Here is a 20,669-nt window from a genome sequence, read left to right on the forward strand (position 1 = left end):
GTAAAGGTGCCTTTCTAAATTTAAAACGTTTATTTTTGTATAATTTTTCTTTCTACTGTGGGATTACATACCTACTATGGAGGACTCTGATAATACGTTAGAAGGTTCCACTCTTTCTGTAGTGATTAATAATACCTGCTTATATTGTGAGGGGGCCATGGTTTGCCCGCCTGCTCAGTTTTGTTCCATTTGCCTAGGTACTGTTTTAAAAGCCTAAGAAGGGAGCTATTTCTGCTATTACCCTAGCACAATTAGTCCCTCTGAGCCTTCAACCTCTCAGGATTCTGTGACCTGACAGATTACTACCCTAACCTTTCACATGGAGTTCCCCGTGGCACAGCTATTTCTCCGTCTGGAGGGGGGATTTTTCCTGCTGACTTTTCTGCGCAGTTCCAATAGGCGGTGTCTGAGGCCCTGAGTGCCCTACCTATCTCTGGAAAACATAAGAGAAAGGTTAAACACAGTTCTCCTGTTTTAGATTAATCTAATTTCTGATCGGATCTAGCGAGTATGTCCCAGCTATCCGAGGATAAGTTAACCTCTGTGGCAGAGGGTAAACTTTTGGAGTCAGAGACTTCTATTGCTAAATCTCCTCCACTGGAGGAGCCCTCCTTTTATAGATTTAAAATTAAACATCTGCGTTTCAAAGGCGACAACATTAGATATATCCCTTAGAGAGGCACAAATTAGAATCCTACATAAGGACTACATCACTCCAGACCGTTTTGGCCAAATGGAACACTCACTATCCTAGTACTTGTATTAAATGTCATAGTGACTCACCGTACTTTCAACACTACTTTTACGCTTGTCACCTAGTCAAAAGGTTTTGGGGACGCTTCCAATATTGGATTAAGATCACATTTAGATTGAACATTTTACTGGACCGCACTAAAATACTCCTTTTCTCATGGGGCGATGCATATAGACAATTGCATAAATTACTAACACTATGTGTCCTGTTGGCAAGACACTGCGTCTTGTGCAGGTGGATTTCCAGGAAGGCACCAACAATGGCACAGTTTAGAAATGTGCTATTAAGGCACATCTTTATTGAACAATATGACACAAAATGAGATACTAAGCGAAGACTAGGCCCCTGGCTCAGGAAGTGGCGGCCTCTATTGATGACTTTTCCCCCCGCAGTACAGAGACAGGTTTTAAGAACTTTTACCCAACATGAATTAATGATAGACAGAGAACGTGGAAACCTCTTCCACGGAGATAAACTTAGAGGAATTGTTGTTCTGAGCTTCTTGTTCTTTCATCAGATATCACTCTCACCCTGGCAGACCCACATTAACCTTGGTTACCCTTTGAACACAAATAGGATTAGATTGTTAAGTTTAATAAAGTTATGTTTAATATTAATAATATTGTTAAAAAAATGGAGGCATGACTATATTGAGATACTAACTCATCGGTACCTATTTGGAATCCTTAGAGTACTTGAATTCCTAAGTGTTAACATACTGACTTATAGTGAAATTGCTACAACCTATGTTTATATGTTTAACCTTCATATGCGACTGTAACTTTGTTTTTTGAAACTTCATATTTTGCTGTTATATGATTTCATATGTATGTATCTAAATGGCTGTGTCTCTAATAATAAAAAGAATTTAAAAAAAAAAATCTGCATTTTTTACTGAAGGAGGTCCTGTCTACGATAGAGGTTCCAGAGGCTAAGCTACCTGAGGAACCTAAGATCTGTACATTGGATAGGGTTTATGAAGACCGGAAGGTCCCACAAACTTTTCCGGTACCAGTTAGTATGGTGAACATTACTAGTAAAGAATGGGAAAGGATTGGAACATCCTTTTCTCCCTCGGCTACTTTTAAAAAAATTGTTCCCGGTCCCTGACTCTGAATTAGAGCTGTGGCGCTCCATCCCTAAGGTGGATGGCGCCATTTCGACCCAAGCTAAGCGTACTACTATCCCTCTTGAGGATAGCTCTTCCTTTAGAGAACCTATGGATAAGAAGTTGGAAACTTTTCTAAGGAGAATGTTCCAGCACACAGGATTTTTATTTCAAGCAGTGGCCTGGGCCGCCACCTACTGGTGCGACTCCCTGTCAGAACATATTGAGGTGGAGTCTCCCCTCGAGGTTATTAAGGAGAGAATTAAAGCTCTAAGAGTAGCTAATTCTTTCATCTGTGACGCGAATATGCAGATTATTGGCCTGAATGCTAAGGCTTCAGGTTTTATGGTCCTAGGGCCACCACTAAATTTAACCATTGATAAGCCCCCCCCCCCCCCCGCTTTGACATGTGCAATTTTTGACCAAGTGACTAAAATGTATATGCACTTTATTCTTAAGTGAAGTCAAACTTGGAAATGTTGTAAAGGTAGTAACGCACAAATACAGAAACACACACACATTCATACACTGAAACACACACTCACACATAAGGATTCACATATAGACACTCTAGCAGACATGCAAAGAAACACACTCGGACACAGACACTCAGCACTTGTTTACATTGACCTGACAAGTAATGAGGTAGACTACAGTTTTGTCAAAAAAGGAGATTTAAAAACAAAATATGGAGTTCTGATTATCCTTTTGTCAAGGAATATGCCAACTAAATGATGACAACAGCATGCAGTGGCTGAAAGGAACTGCCTAACCAATAATTGAAAGGTTAAATGGTGGATTGGTGACTTCCAGAAAGGTCTCATTAGTCTCAAGGTCTATAGAAAGATGTGAATAATCAGTAGTAAGGTCAAAATGTTCTAAAAAGGAACAGACAATGGACACACACACACACAAACTCAAACACAAACTTGCACATACACCCAAGGAAACACTGACAAAGACAGCCTCAGAAAACACACAGACATACACACACACACACTCACTCACACACACAGACACAATCACATAAAACACACAGACATACATAGACACACACCCTCACTGAGACACCCACAGAAAATGCACAGACATACACACACCCTCACAGAAACATCCACAGAAAACAGACATACGCACACCCTCATAGAGACATCCACAGAAAACACAGACATACATACATGCATACATACACACACCAACCCTCACAGAGACATCCACAGAAAACACACAAAGACATACACACCCACCCTCACAGAGGCATCCAGAGAAAATACACAAAGACATACATACACACACCCTCACAGAGACACCCATAGAAAAATAATATTCTACAGCATTGTCAAATAATCATAAATACACTGCTGCATATTGCTAAAAAAAAAATAATGGGTTTTTATGGACCCCTGGCCCCACCATACAACTATTACCACACTGAAGTTACAATCCGAAATTGCATAAAGAAATAAAAAACATTTACTAAGTAAGTCCTACCTCCTCTGCAAATGAAAATGATCTGCTGTCTGACTTAAGTGCCAAGTCTGTCTCACACTGTGCATAGTGGTTAATTGCACACTCAGAAATCCTCTCAAATGCTAATGCTTTATTCTTTGTAATAACATTTCCCACGCTCAATAGCAATCTGCTGTAGTACCCTCGGGTGGCTGCCAAAATGTAGCCCTGTCACCCCCTGATGGCGGCCCTGCGCGGGGCTCTCTGGATTTAGAAGTAATATCCGCAGACCAAGACTTCAACCACACTCCTTTCTCTTCCTTTCAAGGGGAAGATCTTATTCGGACCAGGTCTGGACTCTATCATCTCTATGGTTACTGGAGGGAAAAGTGCTTTCCTACCTCAGGACAAGAAGAACAGACCTAAGGGACGGCAGTCCTCTAATTTTCACTCCTTTTGTTCGGACAAATCCCAACAATCTCAATCTTCATCCAAACCGAAGAGCACTTGGAAGCCTGCTCAGTCCTGAAACAAGTATAAACAGACTAAGAATCCCGCCGATAACAAATCAGCATGAAGGGGCGGCCCCAATTCGGGATCAGATCGAGTAGGGGGCAGATTGTCACATTTCTCAGACGCTTGGTGTCAGGATGTTCAAGAAGTCGTATCTCTGGGATACCGGATAGGATTCAAATCTCATCCACCCAGGGGCAGATTCCTACTCTCCAGACTGTCTAAAAGACCAGAGAAGAGGACAGCTTTTTTATATTGTGTACGGGATCTAGTCTTTTTAGGAGTAATTATCCCGGTACCTGCATCAGAAAGAGGTCTGGGGTTCTATTCAAACCTCTTTGTGGTTCCCAAAAAGGAGGGAACTTTTCGTCCAATTCTGGACTTGAAGTGCCTAAACAAATTTCTAAGTTTCCCCTCCTTCAAGATGGAGACTATAAGATCAATCCTTCCCCTGGTTCAGGAAGGACAGTTTATGACTACCATAGATCTGAAGGATGCAAACCTTCATGTTCCGATCCACAGGGATCATTTCCAGTTCCTGAGGTTCACCTTTCTGGATCAGCACTTCCAGCTCCAAGGATATTCCTAAAGGTTCTGTGGGCTCTTCTAGCAGTGGCCAGAACCCGAGGTATAGCAGTAGCTCCTTACCTGCACGATATCTTGGTACAGGCACCATATTTTTGTCTAGCAAGGGATTACTCCGATTTTCTTCTAAGTCTTCTTCGGTCATATGGATGGAAGATAAACTTGGAAAAGAGTTCTCTTACTCCAGATACCAGAGTGAATTTCCTGGGAACAGTTATAGACTCGGTGTCCATGAAGATCTTTCTAACAGATCAGAGATGTTGCAAGCCAACAACAGCATGTGTTGCCCTCCAGGCCTCCTTGAGACCTTCGGTGGCCCAGTGTATGGAGGTGATTGGACTCATGGTGTCTTGTATGGACATCATTCCCTCTCAGACCTTTATAGCTATGCACATAAACAACAAGAATAAGGCACCCATTCTCCAGACATCCAATCTCCAAATAGTAATGCAACAATCCAGGAAAGACAATCCAAGGTAGGCAATCCACAAGCAGTCACTCTCAGTAGTAAAAGCAAAGCAAGTAGTTTATTGAACAATATGTTTCCATAAGTACCAGCATCCATAAAGGTAGTTACACATCGTTAGCACAGGTCAAACATGTTTCGTATACATCAGATACTGAACATCCTCAACGACCGCTAGTTGATTAATGGCTACTGTAGCCTTTATATAGGCCTAAAGAGACTCCTGCTCTAATAGTCATTCAATCCAAATACTAAAGAGTTGCCGAACAATTGGTTAATAAATTAATTAACTTAATTCCATTCAGCATATATGCTCATCAATTGGAATAACATACTAAAAGCATACAAATTACATATAAGAGGAAGAAACCCTATAGTAAAAGTACAATATTAATACTACATCTGCACAGCATTTCAATCATGTGGGGGATGAGAATTACTCACAAGTAAAATACTGTAAACAAAAAACAGAACATAATTGTTTATTTTGTGAATATTTTGACATCCCACTCAGTTTAACCCTCTCGGCACTCTAATGTCCAAATGAAATATCCAAAATACTTCTCTTTTTCTGAGAATCTCTTCTCTATTACCCCCTCTTGCGTGTCTGGGGATAACTTGGATACACTGGAACGTCAAGAGGGAAACATCTGAATTATGTTCCCTTTTAAAATGTAGCGACACTGGAGTAGAGGACTCCTCAATTGACCTCAGATGTTCTAAAAAATTATCTTTCATGGGGTGAGTAGTGAGCCCTACATACAGCTTATTGCACCCCCTGCAGGTCAAAAGGTATATTACAAATGAAGAATTGCAAGTTGAATGCTGTCTAATCTGATATGTCTTACCAGTTGACTGTGAGGTAAATTCTAAACCAAAATTTGCAAAAGAACAAGATTTGCATCTAGTGCTACTACACTTGAAAAAAACGTGCTTCAAAGAAAGCCGGTTTTTATTCTTGTTAAAAGGCAATATAGAGGGTGACAGCATATTTCCCAAGGTCTTATTTTTACGTGAAATAAAGTTACACCCTTCATGCACCAAATCTTTAAGAGCTTCATCAGCTTTTAAGATGGACAATGAAATCTTCACAATATTGCATATTTTATGATATTCTTTACTATAAGTGGTTACAAATTTTGGTTTATTCTCAAAAGTACTGGGCTTACTCTTACAAACAAAAAGAGAACCTCTTTCCAGGACATCCACTTGTGTTTTGGCATCTTCCAACATACTCTTGTTGTAACCCCTTTTTCAGAAAACATTCTGTCCTTGGCATGCAACTCATATTTCTCAGGCTCTGTACAATTACGTTTAACCCTTATATATTGGCTTTTAGGTATTGAAGAAATAGTGTGTCTAGGGTGACATGAGTTGGCATTCAAAATGGTGTTTCCAGCCACCTCTTTACAGTACAATTGAATATCTATGTTTTGTTTCTCAAGGTTAGGATAAAGCTCAATGTCAAGATAGGAAATTTTCTCCTCACTATTCTCATATGTGAATTTCATATAATTATCCTGCAAGTACATCACAAATGGGGTAACCATTTCTTTAGGACCCCTCCAAATGAAAAGGAGGTCGTCTATATAGCGACCAAAATACGCTATGTACTCCTTGAAGGGGTTAGCATCCCCAAAGTCACGGAACAGCTCCCACCAACCTAATTAAAGGTTGGCATACGAGGCGGCGAATTCCGCCCCCATAGCTGTTCCGCGCCTCTGGAGATAATAATCCCCCTCAAACAGGAAAAAATTATGTGTAAGAAGAAAATTAATTGACTTCAGGATAAATTCTTTCAACTCAATACTGTAACCTGAGTAATTATTCAAGAAATACTCCACAGCTTTAACACCCTTATCACGAGGAATGCAAGTGTAGAGTGAGACAACATCCACTGATAGAAAAGAATAACCAGTTTTCCACTACAGATCTTCCATCTGTTTATTCACATCACTGGTATCCTGTATATACAGTAGCTCATTAAGTTCACAACCAAAGGTTGCAAATAAGCATCAATCATTACTGATAATGGCTCAATAAGAGAACCAATTCCAGCCACTATAGGGCGCCCAGGTGGATTACAGAGACTTTTATGGATCTTTGGCAGATAATGAAAAATCGCCACTTTGGGATGTTTAACTGCCACAAATTCTGCATTCTTCTGATTTATCACACCATTATAGGTAGCCCAATCAATGATGGAATTTAATTCTCTTTGGAACTGAAAAGTAGGGTTATGGGACAGCTTAACATATACCTCATCATCTGATAGTTGTCTAATTGCTTCCACTAGATAATCTTCCTTATCCAGGACAACAATCTTCCCTCCTTTGTCAGATCCTCAAATCACTATATCATTGAGTTTCTGTAATGACCGTAAGGCCTGGTACTCATATTTAGTCAAATTGTCACCCTTATGTAAATTAAAATTGATATTGGCATGTAGATCTTTTAACTTAACTTCCACTGTCTTTTGAAAAATTTCAATGGCACTAGTATTGACAGGATAAAAATCAGATTTAGACCTTAAATTGCCAATTTTAGTAACCTCAGCCACATTACCTTCCTGTGAATTATCACCTGCTAAGGAAAGTAGATCAAGTTCTGCACATTTGTCAAGACAATCCCCAGGTGTAGAAGTAACACTAGCTGGTGAAGCAGCAGGTTGATCAGTGTCAAATTCTCTAGAACCCAGAAAATGTTTTTTCAAGACTAAAGTCCTGACAAATCTGTTAAAATCAATAATGGTATTAAATAAATCAAAATGTGCGGTAGAGACAAAATTTAGGCCCAATGAAAGGACACGCATCTGATATTTAGTCAGCACATGTTTTGATAATTTAACAACATTATTGACATCATTATCATCATTGGGTACTAGATGTATTTCCTGGCTTGACCACCTCTCCTTCTCTGGGAATATCTGTGTGTCTTGGTCTGATTCTGGGTCTCTAAATGTTGTGTGACATGTTCTGCTGTACAGATGTAGTATTAATATTGTACTTTTACTATAGGGTTTCTTCCTCTTATATGTAATTTGTATGCTTTTAATATGTTATTCCCATTGATGAGCATATATGCTGAATGAAATTAAGTTAATTAATTTATTAACCAATTGTTTGGCAACTGTTTAGTATTTGGATTGAATGACTATTAGAGGAGGAGTCTTTTTAGGCCTATATAAAGGCTACAGTAGCCATTAATCAACTAGCGGTCATTGAGGAAGTTCAGTATCTGATGTATACGAAACATGTTTGACCTGTGCTAACGACGTGTAACTACCTTTATGGATGCCGGTATTTATGGAAACATATTGTTCAATAAACTACTTGCTTTGCTTTTACTACTGAGAGTGACTGTTTGTGGATTGCCTACCTTGGATTGTCTTTCCTGGATTGTTGCATTACTATTTGGAGATTGGATGTCTGGAGACCGGGTGCCCTATTCTTGTTGTTGATGTGCTTTCGTGTGGAGGCGTTGGATGGAGCGACATTGAATTTGGCACCGGTGGATGACGTCACTCGCATGGTCTGCGTGAGTAAGTCAGCGTGAAGGCGACTAAATAGTTTGGCGTTTTAGGATTGTTTTGGTGGGGTGAGTTTGGTCCTTTGAGCACTACCAACTTGTTTCTCTTTACAGCTATGCATGCTGAGACAATGGCACGGCGACCATTCTGATCTGTCACAACAGATAGTTCTGGACAACCTGTCAAAAGACTCGCTCACTTGGTGACTCTGTCAAGATCACCTGTCCCAAGGCACGTGCTTCTTGAGACCTTTATGAGAAATTGTGACTACGGACGCCAGTCTATTCTGCTGGGGAGCCGTTTGGGCTGCCAGGAAGGCACAGGGGCTGTGAACTCAGGAGGAGTCCACTCTTCCAATCAATATCTTGGAACTCCGGGCAATCTTGAATGCTCTAAGGGCTTGGCCCCTCCTGGATTCATCCCAGTTTATCAGATTCCAATCAAACAATATAACTTCGGTAGCCTACATCAACCATCAGGGAGGGACGGAAGGAAGTTCCTTAGCGATGAGAGAAGTATCTCAAATCCTAGAATGAGCAGAGGCTCACAACTGTTCGCTGTCAGCGATCCACATTCTGGGTGTGGACAACTAGGAAGCAGACTTCCTCAGCATGCAATCCTTTCACCCGGTGGAATGGTCTCTCCACCACAAGGTCTTTCCAGATATATGCAGCAGATGGGGATGCCGGAAATAGACCTCATGTAATCTGCCTAGCTTTTGAGACGGCGAGACAACGAGACAACAGCCTCCTGAGAGGATTACGGCTCATTCCACTAGAGCAGTGTCGTCTTCCTTAGCTTTTAAGAATGAAGCCTTAATGGATCAGATTTGTAAGGCAGCTACCTGGTCCTCCTTACATACTTTTTCTAAATTTTACAAGTTTGATGTGTTTGCTTTGACTGAAGCAGCTTTCGGGAGAAAGATTTTGCAGGCTGATGTGCCCTCAGATTAGGTTCCGCTTTTTTGTTCCCTCCTGTTATTCCTTCAGTGTCCTCTGTAGCTTGGGTATTGTTTTCCCAACAGTAAGGAATAAAGTTGTGTACTCTCCCTGCCTTATGGAAAGAAGACAAAATGTATGTTTACCAGATACATTCCTTTCTTTCCTGGCAGGGAGAGCTCCCTTTTTTATTTTTCTTCTGGCACCTTTTATAGCCTGATGTTTCTCCTACTTTTCCTCGTTCCCTCGGCCGAATGACTGGGGGAGTTATAGGGGAATTGGGAGTTATATTTAAGCCTTTGGGGTGTCTTTGCCACCTCCTGGTGACCAGGTGTTGTATTTCCCAACAGTAAGGAATAAACCTGTGGACTCTCCCTGCCAGGAAAGAAAGGAATTTATCTGGTAAGCATACATTTTGTTTTCTTGGGACATTCATTGCTTTCCACAATCCTCATAATTTAGATTTGTTAGGTATTTTTTTCACTCATATCTTGTCCTTGACTGATGAAGTTGTAGAGCTGTTAATTCATGTAAGAAATAAGCATAAAGATTCTAAAACCATCAATTGAAAAAACAAAAACAAAAAAATAACCTTGTCTTGTTTCCATTTTACAACTGTTTTCTATTTGGTAACATTTGGTTACTCTAGGTTTGCTGAGCAACACAAAATGTGTCCAAAGATTGGATTGAGATCTTAAAGTGAAAGTCAATCCTAGCATGTGAAACGCTAGGATTGATTATTGAAACAAATGTAATCTGAAAGATAACAGTTGTTGTTTTAAATAAATATAGCCTGACATTTTTATATATATATATATATTAGAATTAAAATGAAAATCAATCCTAGCGTTTCACAAACGCTAGGATTGACCATTGAAACAAATAAAGGGGACTTTCATTCATGAAGTATAGAATACTTGATAATGAAAGCTCCTTTATTTGTTTCAAGCGTTGCCGCACTGAACTGTTAAGGCAGCCCACGGCAGAACGCTATTTTGCTAAGAGATGACGTTTCCACCTCTTAGCAAATAATCCAACGTTACAGGGAGACAAGTTTGATTTTCCACACATCTTTTGGCTAAGAGGTGAAAACATCATCTCTTAACAAATTATTGTTCTGCCGTGGGCAGCCTGAGCAGCTCAGTGCGGCAAAGCTTGAAACAAATAAAGGAGCTTTCAGTATGAAGTATTTTATACTTCATGAATGAAAGTCCCCTTTATTTGTTTCAATGGTCAATCCTAGCTCTTCACAAACGCTAGGATTGGTTTTCATTTTAAATCTAATAAATCTAATAAATATAAATAAATATATATATATATAATGTTATCTTTCTGATTACAGTACTGAAGTTTCTTTCTGATAATGCTATGTATGCAAAAGTATTAAAAATGATATAAAACTACTACTACTATTGCCTACATGACATATTACTTTTTACCCTCTCCAAGCTTTCCCATTTTTGAGATGCAAATATACAAATATTCCAAAATCCAAACCTGTTCCAAGCAGTTTGGATAAAGTGTTTTGTACCTATATATATGTATGTATGTATGTGTGTGTGTGTGTGTCAGTGCCCATCAACTCCAATATGTATGGTCAGTTGAGGAAAGCAGGGCCCATCAACTCCAGTATGTATGGTCAGTTGAGGAAATTAGTGATCTATAACTATTTGTAATTAAGTGGTAAACCTACATTAGTTGACATATTTGTTAAATATTTAAATGTATATGATAAATCTAGTAGCATTTTGATTTCTAGCTATATTTTTCTCTGTTACTGCCCATTTAAAAAATTTGAGAGGATTCCAACAGCAGATCTTAACTTTTCCTAAAATAAAGTGTGCAGTGACTATCTTTTGTTATTAATTTGTATTACTCAATTACAATATACCCTTAAAATCAGATAGTTTGCTGTTCTTATTGGCTCATTGACAAGCTTCCACCTTTGGCAATATGTATTGCACAATTAGTGGTAGCACTTTTTGCCATGTGTCAATTATTGTCCTAGTCCAAGAAGAGTACTGTTAGATTAAGAAAAAAGAAAATATTTTCAAAAATTCACAGGCTAAAAATAAAAAGTCTTAAAGTGAATGTAAATTTTGATGCTAAAGTGCCCGTTTTTAAAAAATTCGATTAAAAACAGGGGCACTTTAATTCATCAAAATTTACATTTCACTCGTGTTGTGAAAAAAAACTTACCTTTTAATCTTGACAACAGCTCCAGCTTCCTCCGGTCGTCGCAAGCCATTTCTGACGTCAGAACTGATGGATCGGTCATCCTCCAATCACGGCTTCCCCCCGGGTGAATCGGTGTCTGATTCAACGCTGTGATTGGAGGAAGCCGGATTCCTCGTTATAGACCCAGGAAGAGGCTTTGCGACAGTGGAGGAAGCTGGATCGGCTGTCAAGATTAAAAGGTACGTTTTTTTTCACAACACGAGTGAAATGTAAATTTTGATGAATTAAAGTGCCCCTGTTTTTAATCGAATTTTTAAAAACCAGGCACTTTAGCATCAAAATTTACATTCACTTTAAGTAGTAGCTAATTTTATATATTAAAGGGACAGTCTACTCCAGAATTGTTATTGTTTAAAAAGATAGATAATCCCTTTATTACCCATTCCCCTGTTTTGCATAACCAACACTGTTATAAGAATACACTTTTTACCTCTGCTATTACCTTGTAGCTAAGCCTCTGCAGACTGCCCCCTTATTTCAGTTCTTTTGACAGACTTGCATTTTAGCAAATCAATACCCTCTCATAAGTAACTCCATGGGCGTTAGCACAATGTTATCTGTATGCACACATGAACTAACGTCCATTAGGTGTGAAAAACTGTCAAATTCATTTTGATAAGAAGTGGCCTTCAAGGGCTTAAAAATTAGCATATGAGCTTACCTAGCTTTAGCTTTCAACAAAGAATACGAAGAAAACAAAGCAAATGTGATGATAAAAGTAAAATGGAAAGTTGTTTAAAATTACATGCCCTATCTGAATTATGAAAGTTTTAATTTTGATTAGCCTGTTCCTTTAGACTGTCCCTTTTAATTTTGACTAGACTGTCCCTTTAAGGGACAAAACAGCTACTTGTGTCCCTGATTGGCTCAGCTTCAGCTGTTTATTAACCCCTTTTGCAGCAGTTAAACTGTTTTCTACAACCATTGGATTATTTTTTATAAGACTACAGTTGCTATGTACATGTTTAGGTTTAGGTGAGAAATACAAGAAAGGCCACTGGGCGTTCAAAACTTATAAACCAGGTAGCAAATAATAATACACAAGTGCTGAACACGCTTTTTGCAACAAGATTTTCATGTTACTTTAGTTATGATCTGCTGCCAATTTAGTTAGATACTGAAGGAATAAACCATTAATATATTAGGTAAAATTTCAGTAAAATACAACATTTTAAATACATTTTTTTTAATAAAAAGTCTAGCTCTGGTATTATAAAATACACAACATATTTTCCTTTACAGCATCCAAAATGCTTTATGTAACGTTCATTTTCTATGTAGTGCTGTTATAGTGCCCCCTTGTGTTTGTAGTGTGGGAAGCAATATCTATGGCCATTTCTTGTTGTGTGATACAGTTTTTATGTCAACGCTGAGAGAAATGTTACGTGCGTCTCTCACACCACTAGATCTCTAGATTTAGAGTTTTTTTTAATTATTAAAAAATTGTTTTTAGTTCTTCACAGTTAGTTTTTGATCCGAAACTACATAATGAATTACATTTAATGCTGTAAAATACTAAGTGCCCCTACATTATGCAATGACCTTACAGATTTGTACAGTAGCGATTTGTCTGACTCTCATACTTTAGGTAACCTACATTTTTTTTTTTTCTCCTTTTTAATAGATTTTCTTTGCAACAATTACCTTTCCAGTGTATTTATGCTAGTGAATATCTGGAGCTGGGTTGTCCAACGTTTATCCTTGAATGCTGGAAACAGATCAGATAATTGTCGCATTCATAGAACCAGTACATGAAGCAGGAGATAATTTTGTATCATTGGGCTGATATTATGCCGCTCGCACTTGCAGAAAGGCTGACACTTCAATCTATTGATCAGGAACTCCCCCCCCCCACCTTATTTGCAGTTTCTACTTCTATTAGGTTACATCCCCTGCAGTCGTCTCTGTGTTCCATTTGTCCTACTGTTTGTTAGATGAACTCAAATATGTAGCTCTGAACCTTCCCAGTTTTATTCATATTAATGTTCTAAAATGTATAATCATTTGGATTTATCTGATCCCTTTCTGTTTTATACAACTGAGCTCCAATGCGTCTGCATTGTCTCCTACTGCAGATCTGGTGCAGGTCTTTCCTACATAGCTTTACCGTACATGTGTTTACAGCTCAAGGTTTCTATTCACTTGTTTTACACATCTCCAGTCTGCTTTTGGGGCATAATTGCAGCTCCATCTGTGTCCCCCTCCCGCCATCAGGTTTTGTTTTTTTGCCAGAAATCTTTTCAGACCATACCCTTTGTTTAGCTTTCCTAATCACATTAAACAACCCCCCTTGCTTGAATGTGAAAGATAATTGTATTCAACCCTCCTTGTGATCCCCCCTTGCTTCAATGGTGATGTGGTGAACCCTCCTTGAGCTCTCTAAAACAAAGGGCTTATTCTAGACCTCATTCATCTTCATAAGGACATTAAAAATGGAGTCTATCACTTCCATTTTGGAGCTATACAATCTTGCAGCATTATTGTTATTGTCATGGGTGACTATTTAGCTTCCTTTAGACTTGCTGTCTTAACTAATGTATCAAGACTGTATCACTCATTTCTGTTGGTTGACAGATCCTTATGGAACTGCCTGTGTTGTCAACAAACATAACAGAGCTTCTCCTCTGTGAACAATTTACATATGATTATTCCATGCTCAAAATATAAAAAAGGGAAAGACATTTGATGTTTTCAACACAGAATAAATATGTGAAGTTCGTCCTCAGAGGAGCTGCTGTTTTATATGTTTTTGGAAATGGTTTGGTGAGATGCAGTAACCCCCAGCTTATTCTCAGAGATAGTGTTGAAATGCCTTTGGAATCTATATGCTTGCGATGCCTCTAAGATCATCAATGTACGATTCTCATTGCCGTGCTCTGTTCTCAATCTCCCTCTTTCACAAGTCTCATCAGTCTTTGCGGACTTCTTCATCCTTTTTTCCTTTATCTGGATCTCCTGTGATATGTTGTGGCCTGGATTCTGTATTTATGATTCTATCAGAGATCGCTCTCTCTCCACTGGTTGTTTACTTTCTGATTAATGCATATAGGTTAGTCACTTTCACATGGTTTTTTTCAGGTCCAATCATTTCTCTAATCCTTTGTTATCTTGACCTGTTCTAAGTCCTGCTTTGGTTTTACTCTTCTCTTTGGTCCTGATTCATTTCTGAGCTTCAATCTGGCCTTCACAGCTATTCTAGTTTTCCCCTCAGCATGCCCAAGCGTCCCACCTTCCTCATATTCCTCACACTAAGGGCACTACTTATATGGTGACAAAATATTCAGCAGGCATGTTTCTTCACTTTGTGCATTATTTTTACTCCCATTATCTCACATTTTTCCTGCCAGGTGGATTGGCATTTTCCTCTATCTTGTTGCCCTCTATGCTGGCAACTTGCTTGGATGCCTCATTTGAACAGCTGTGTAAAATAGCCATCTTTACATAACTTTACCTCCTTATTCCTCCAAAAGTGCCTCTTCAGAAAACATTTGTGGGATGAATGTTGCATTTATCGTTCATTAATTTCTTGCTTCTTCATCAGGGAGATATGGTTCTGTTTATTGCTTGGCCGACTGACACTATTTTGATACTGACCCAATGGTACAGAATCATCTCCTGCTTAATGCTGTCATTAAAAAATGGGATTTTAGTAGTTACCATTAAATCCCTTGCTTTACATTCTAAGTGGCAGCACATGAAAACTCACAATTCTTGTATTGGCGATGCTTTTTGTCTGGCTTTCCTTGTGCTCCTTGTTTGCTTGGCTAAAGTGTTAAAGTGGAGAGAAAGGAAAGACGGAAGTAGGTAGCAGCTTAATTTGAACCAGACTGTAATAATCATGCAATAATCATGTCTTAATGTATGTGCTTTTAGGATAAACATGAAGAAAGGATTCAAAAATAAAAAAAAATCCTGTGTTTTTGGATATTGATAAGTGTTAAAAATGTCTCACTTTCTGCTTTACTCCCTTGTGCTCACACAGATATACCCTTAAATTCTAATCTGTACTCAGTCTGAGGATAAACGTAGGCCAGACCTTGTCAAGAAGAATAACCAAACAGACTTCTTCAGCGTTCCCTTCATTTACGTCCTGTCTATTATTTAGGTTCCTAGGATAACCAGTTTCTTCCCAAGGATGGCTTTCCGACCACCATATTCCACCTTGCACACAGCTTCTCTGCTGGGCTCTCATCCTTTTGAAGCAGCCATAATTGGGGCCGCTGGGGCTATGTTTTATCTGTGTGAGAGAGCTTTTGCCAGCAGGTGGAGTGCCCCCCAGGTTTGCCGCTTTCATTTTCAGGTTGGCTGTTGAAATGTTTCTTGTAATTTCTTCTTCTCTTGTCTCCTGGGTGGAGCAATGCCTCCGCTGTTATTTTTGTGCAGCAGCGGCACCTGCACCTCCCCTCTTGATGATTTTACGTGGTGGAAATTTTTTTGATTTCTTACTATATCAATCAAAGAAGGCAAATCAGATTGGTCAAGGGCAGCAAATACCTAAGGCAACATCAATGAATTTGTTGTTTTGGTCTGTAGGTAATCAGAACATATAGAATTTATATGCCTTTAGATGTTGTTGGATCGTCTGTGAGTGCAATTGATTATATGTACATAAACATCAGGTGATGTGATACTATTTAACTCACTGTAGTTACTCACTCACTGTAGAAAGGAAGTACTCATACCGAAAAGTACATTCAAATAATACCACATGGGCTGTGGTGACCAGCTATATTAATCAAGCTCACAAATGAAAATACTGGCATGTTTAATACTGAGGTTTGGTTATGAAATTATGCTTATAAGCAACATCTAAAAGATGTAAATTCAGTAGCTGAAGCTGAATTTGGAACCTTAAAAAAAATTATATATAAAAAAAAAATGAAAGGTTTATTTGTAAACTAAAAATAAAATTCAAGTAATAATTGAGAAAACAATGTTGATGTTGCATTAGTTTGCCTTGTCCTTTTATATTATTTCTATTTAAGAAAAAAACATTAGCATTTTAGCAGTACAAAACAATGAACAATATGCAGTAATGCTGTATGAATTTACATTGAATATGATTTTGTAAAAATGTTGTCCTTAAAGGGACTTTCCAGTCCATATTGAACTGCACATAGATGAATTACATATTTGAATACAAACATATTTGCAATGTACATGTATTGGCAAATGTGTCTAGTAAAAGTTATGACTGTTTTAGTGTTAACATTTTTTTCTGCAAGTGCATGTGAATCATAGCTAGATATTCTTAGTGCACCAGCATTTTCATTACTGCAGCTGCTCAGAGTGCCAGGGGGCTTGTATCATGTCAGCAATTAACAAACTGAATCATTGCCAGATGGTACAAGCACCTTAGGCTCTCTGAATAAGTGCTGTGAATAAAATGCTGGTGCACGGTGCATACTTAAATACACATTTGAAACAGCCATGGCTTTTATTAAAAAGATTTTGCTAATACATTTATATTACAAAAATGCTTCTATTCAAAACTGAAATGCATCAGTGCAGATTCTAATTTTGGCTGGAATGTCCTTTTAAGGGGCAGGTAAGGTTTGAATGCAGTCACAGAAAAGTTGTGTTTATATAAGTCACCAAGGGTAGATCACATTATAGTGATCGTCACTTCAGTATGCAATTCATGAGGGATCAAAATGAAGCTGCACAAAAATATAGTAGCTTGAATGTAGCAACAGCTGTGCATATCTATGTTCATATCATTATATAAGTTAACCTGTTGCGCCCAATCCTGTTGTCACATAGATCCTGGTGGTCATGAACTCGCCGGCATACAGAGAATGCAAAATCTTTAGGATTTAGGATTTTAATGTAGGTGGTGTCTCACCTTCCAATCCAGAGACGAGTATAGTGCGATTAACTTCTCTCAAGCTAAAATTTGCATTTCTAAAATTATTTGAGGGACCTTGCCGTACTTCAATGATTATCTCGCATGAGCAGAGAGTTTTAGATCATAGGGCCCATAGACACCAGGGGTTAATATATATCGTTATGTGCAGCTAGTCAAACCATCTACGTGTAAATAACAATAATCATTATTACACCCATCACATTAAAAAGTACTTGTAACCTGCTCCAACTGCAGGAACAGATTATTTGATGTTTTCGTGATAGAAAGAAGAGTGGACATGAACACAAATTTTTTCTTTCGTGATTTAGAAAGAGCGTGTGATTTTAAACAACTTTCTAATTTACTTCTATTATCTAATTTGCTTAATTATCTTGATATCACTTGCTGAAAAGCATATCTAGATATGCTCAGAAGCTGCTGATTGGTTGCTGCACATAGATGCCTTGTGTGATTGGCTCACACATGTGCATTGCTATTTCTTCAACAAAGGATATCTAAAGAATTGAGCAAATTAGATAATAGAAGTAAATTGGAAAGTTGTTTAAAATTGCATGCCCTATCTGAATCATGAAAGTTTAATTTTGACTAGACTGTTCCTTTAAGGAATTAAAGCCTGGTGTCTACAGATACTCTTAAAAACAGGGACGCTTTAATGCATTAAACTTTACAAACACGTTTTTTTAAATACTTACCTTTGCGTTACGGTAAACAAACTGCCGATCTTCCGCCCACATCTTCTTCTGGCTTCCTCCAATCATTGCATTCCCCCATTGGCGTCCAGGTCGTGGGGCACGCAACGATTGGAGGAAGCCGAATTAGTCATCGATATGCAAAATACAGAAGGAGATACGGGCGGAGGATGGGCAGTCTGTTTACCTTAACAAAATGGGTAAGTAAGAAAAAAAAAGCATGTTTGTAAAGGTTAATGAATTAAAGTGCTCCTGTTTTAAGAGTATTTGTAGATACTGGGCTTTAATTCCTTAAACTTTACAATCACTTTGTTATAATGAAAAGTGTATGCAATAGATGTTTCCTTTACCACTTTAGACATTTTATTGTAGTAAACCCAAGATACTGCACAATCAAAAAGAACTGCATACTATTTTTGTTTAAGTATTGGCTTTTATCTGTAACACTTCAGTCATGTTAATTAAACTTGTCATCACAGATAGCTGGAGAATTTTTACATTTTTACCTTATAATAGAATTTATTAAACGTTAAAGGTCAAGATCGCTCACATGCTGGTCAGTGAAACCAAGCGGGTAATACTGGCGTGATTGGGCAGTGTTACCTTTCGTCAGCCTAAATTATTTTCACCTTTTAACTCATTCAGGTTTTTAATATCTCACAACAGAATAATCTTTACTAACGTATTCATTAAAATCCATTCTGAGTGACAAAATAAGACTAGTATTCATCAATTATTAATCTAATTTTATAGGAGTTCACTTACTTTATGCTTTTTACAATAATACATATTTTGTATTGTTCATTGTTCCTGTTGCCTGTTTACAAAACAGAAGATCAGGTGGACACATGCACAGAAGCATTAAATATCAAAGGACTTTAATTAAGCCAGTAAAAACATTCATAGTCTGCTTTCCGGGAGCAAGCTGTCAAATTATTCCGATTTACCAGTTTGGTGACATTTGCTTCATTACTTCTGAGTTTTGGAGTAGTTTTGTATTAAAGGGATATAAAACAGTCTGTTCCATTAGACTAAGCACTGGTTTATACTTAAAATAAATCATTGCTATATGCATTATTCATAATTTTAAAAGGATTTTACCTTTTATTTCTTTTTATAACTTCATTTGTGCAGTGTTCATTACTTCCTGTCACAAATCCACAAGAGACCTGGGAAGGCAAAACATTGGTTTTCCCTTTGAAGTGTTGCTAGGAAACATCTAATCTAGCTGCAATCATTATTGTCCATGTTCAGTGTATTAATTTTGCATAAAAAAATCATGCGACAATGGAACTTAAAAGGACATAATACTTAAAAACTAATGCAGCATAATGGTAAAAAGCTGACATAAAATATCACCTGAACATCTCTATGTAAAAAAGAGAGATATTTTACCTCAAAATTTCTTCAGCTCACCAAAGTAAGTGCTCTGTGAACAGTTATGCTTAATCTGCTGTTCAGATGCAAGTTAAAGAAAAAAATAATATACCAATCGGCAGTGCTGAGGTGGTACTTTGCTTTGTGTGAGATTTCCTATTAAACTTCCTTAAACTGAATAAGAAAATAACATGACTGTTTGACTGTTCCTGCACACTCTTTTGCAAGTACTGGGACTAGCATCCTGATTGACTGCTTAAAGTTTCTATACAGTGAGGTGTGAATTCTTAGAACATTTTGAGCTAAAATATCTTCCTTTTTTACATAGTGATGTTTAGGGCATATTTTCTATTTTTTTCTAGTTATTTTTGTACAATTTTGCTGCATTACTTTCAAGTGCTTTAAAATTTGGATATCACGTCAGGTTCTGCAATGTCTGCTTACTTATCTAGTTGTAGGCAGCAGCTACACCGAGAATTTGTAAGTGCTTATTTAGGAAGAAAACAAGTAAACTGTTTGCTGTTTTTAACACAACCTGTTTCTTTTTATGACTTAATATATATGTTTTTCTACTAAAGGAGCACTGTTTTATATCCCTTTAATGCTGCCACCATTGACCCAGCTTCCCATGAGTATTTGCTTCACAGGGATTCTGCTCATGCACACCACTCCTTTTTTTTCTTTCTTCTTTTTTTTCTGTTTTTATTGGGAATGGCATAATTGATTACTCTTAAAAAAGGCTTCCATATATACCATATCCATATTTTTAAAATAATTATCTACATATACTGTACTGGAGATTTAAAAAGTTTTACAGAGCTGACAGATTTTAGGGGAGCATTGGATCAAGCAAGCAGAATACAATTAAAGTTCAAGCAATTTGTACTTTTTTGCCAAATTAATGCATACATTAATGCACTGCAGAATCTATTGGCGCTCTACATATAACTAATAATAATACATACATACATACATGTTATGTGTGTTTGTATGTGTGTATATACGTATATATATATATATATATATATATATATATATATATATATATATATATATATATATATATATATATATATATATATATGTATGTGTGTGTAAAAAATAGGGTAAAGGGAAAAGGGAAATAATTCGAATGGCGCAACACTCTGGAAAAG

At 37.7% G+C, this 20,669-nt stretch overlaps 1 protein-coding gene across 4 annotated transcripts in view; it reads left to right on the plus strand.

Annotated features, from left to right (window-relative positions):
• The window catches only part of SPIRE1 (spire type actin nucleation factor 1), a 418,349-nt gene that overhangs the window by 363,755 nt on the left and 33,925 nt on the right, over positions 1–20,669 (plus strand). Inside the window, exon 12 of one of the 4 annotated variants that reach the window (XM_053714898.1) lies at positions 15,686–15,880. The exons of 2 other annotated variants lie outside the window; for them this stretch is intronic. In XM_053714898.1, coding sequence (XP_053570873.1) covers positions 15,686–15,880 — 195 coding nt within the window. The remainder of the gene's footprint in view (positions 1–15,685; positions 15,881–20,669) is intronic. One more of the 4 variants, XM_053714899.1, reaches the window with a different exon arrangement.

The sequence above is a fragment of the Bombina bombina genome, chromosome 5 (genome assembly GCF_027579735.1).
Source record: "Bombina bombina isolate aBomBom1 chromosome 5, aBomBom1.pri, whole genome shotgun sequence".
In the NCBI taxonomy this organism is placed as follows: Eukaryota; Metazoa; Chordata; class Amphibia; order Anura; family Bombinatoridae; genus Bombina; species Bombina bombina.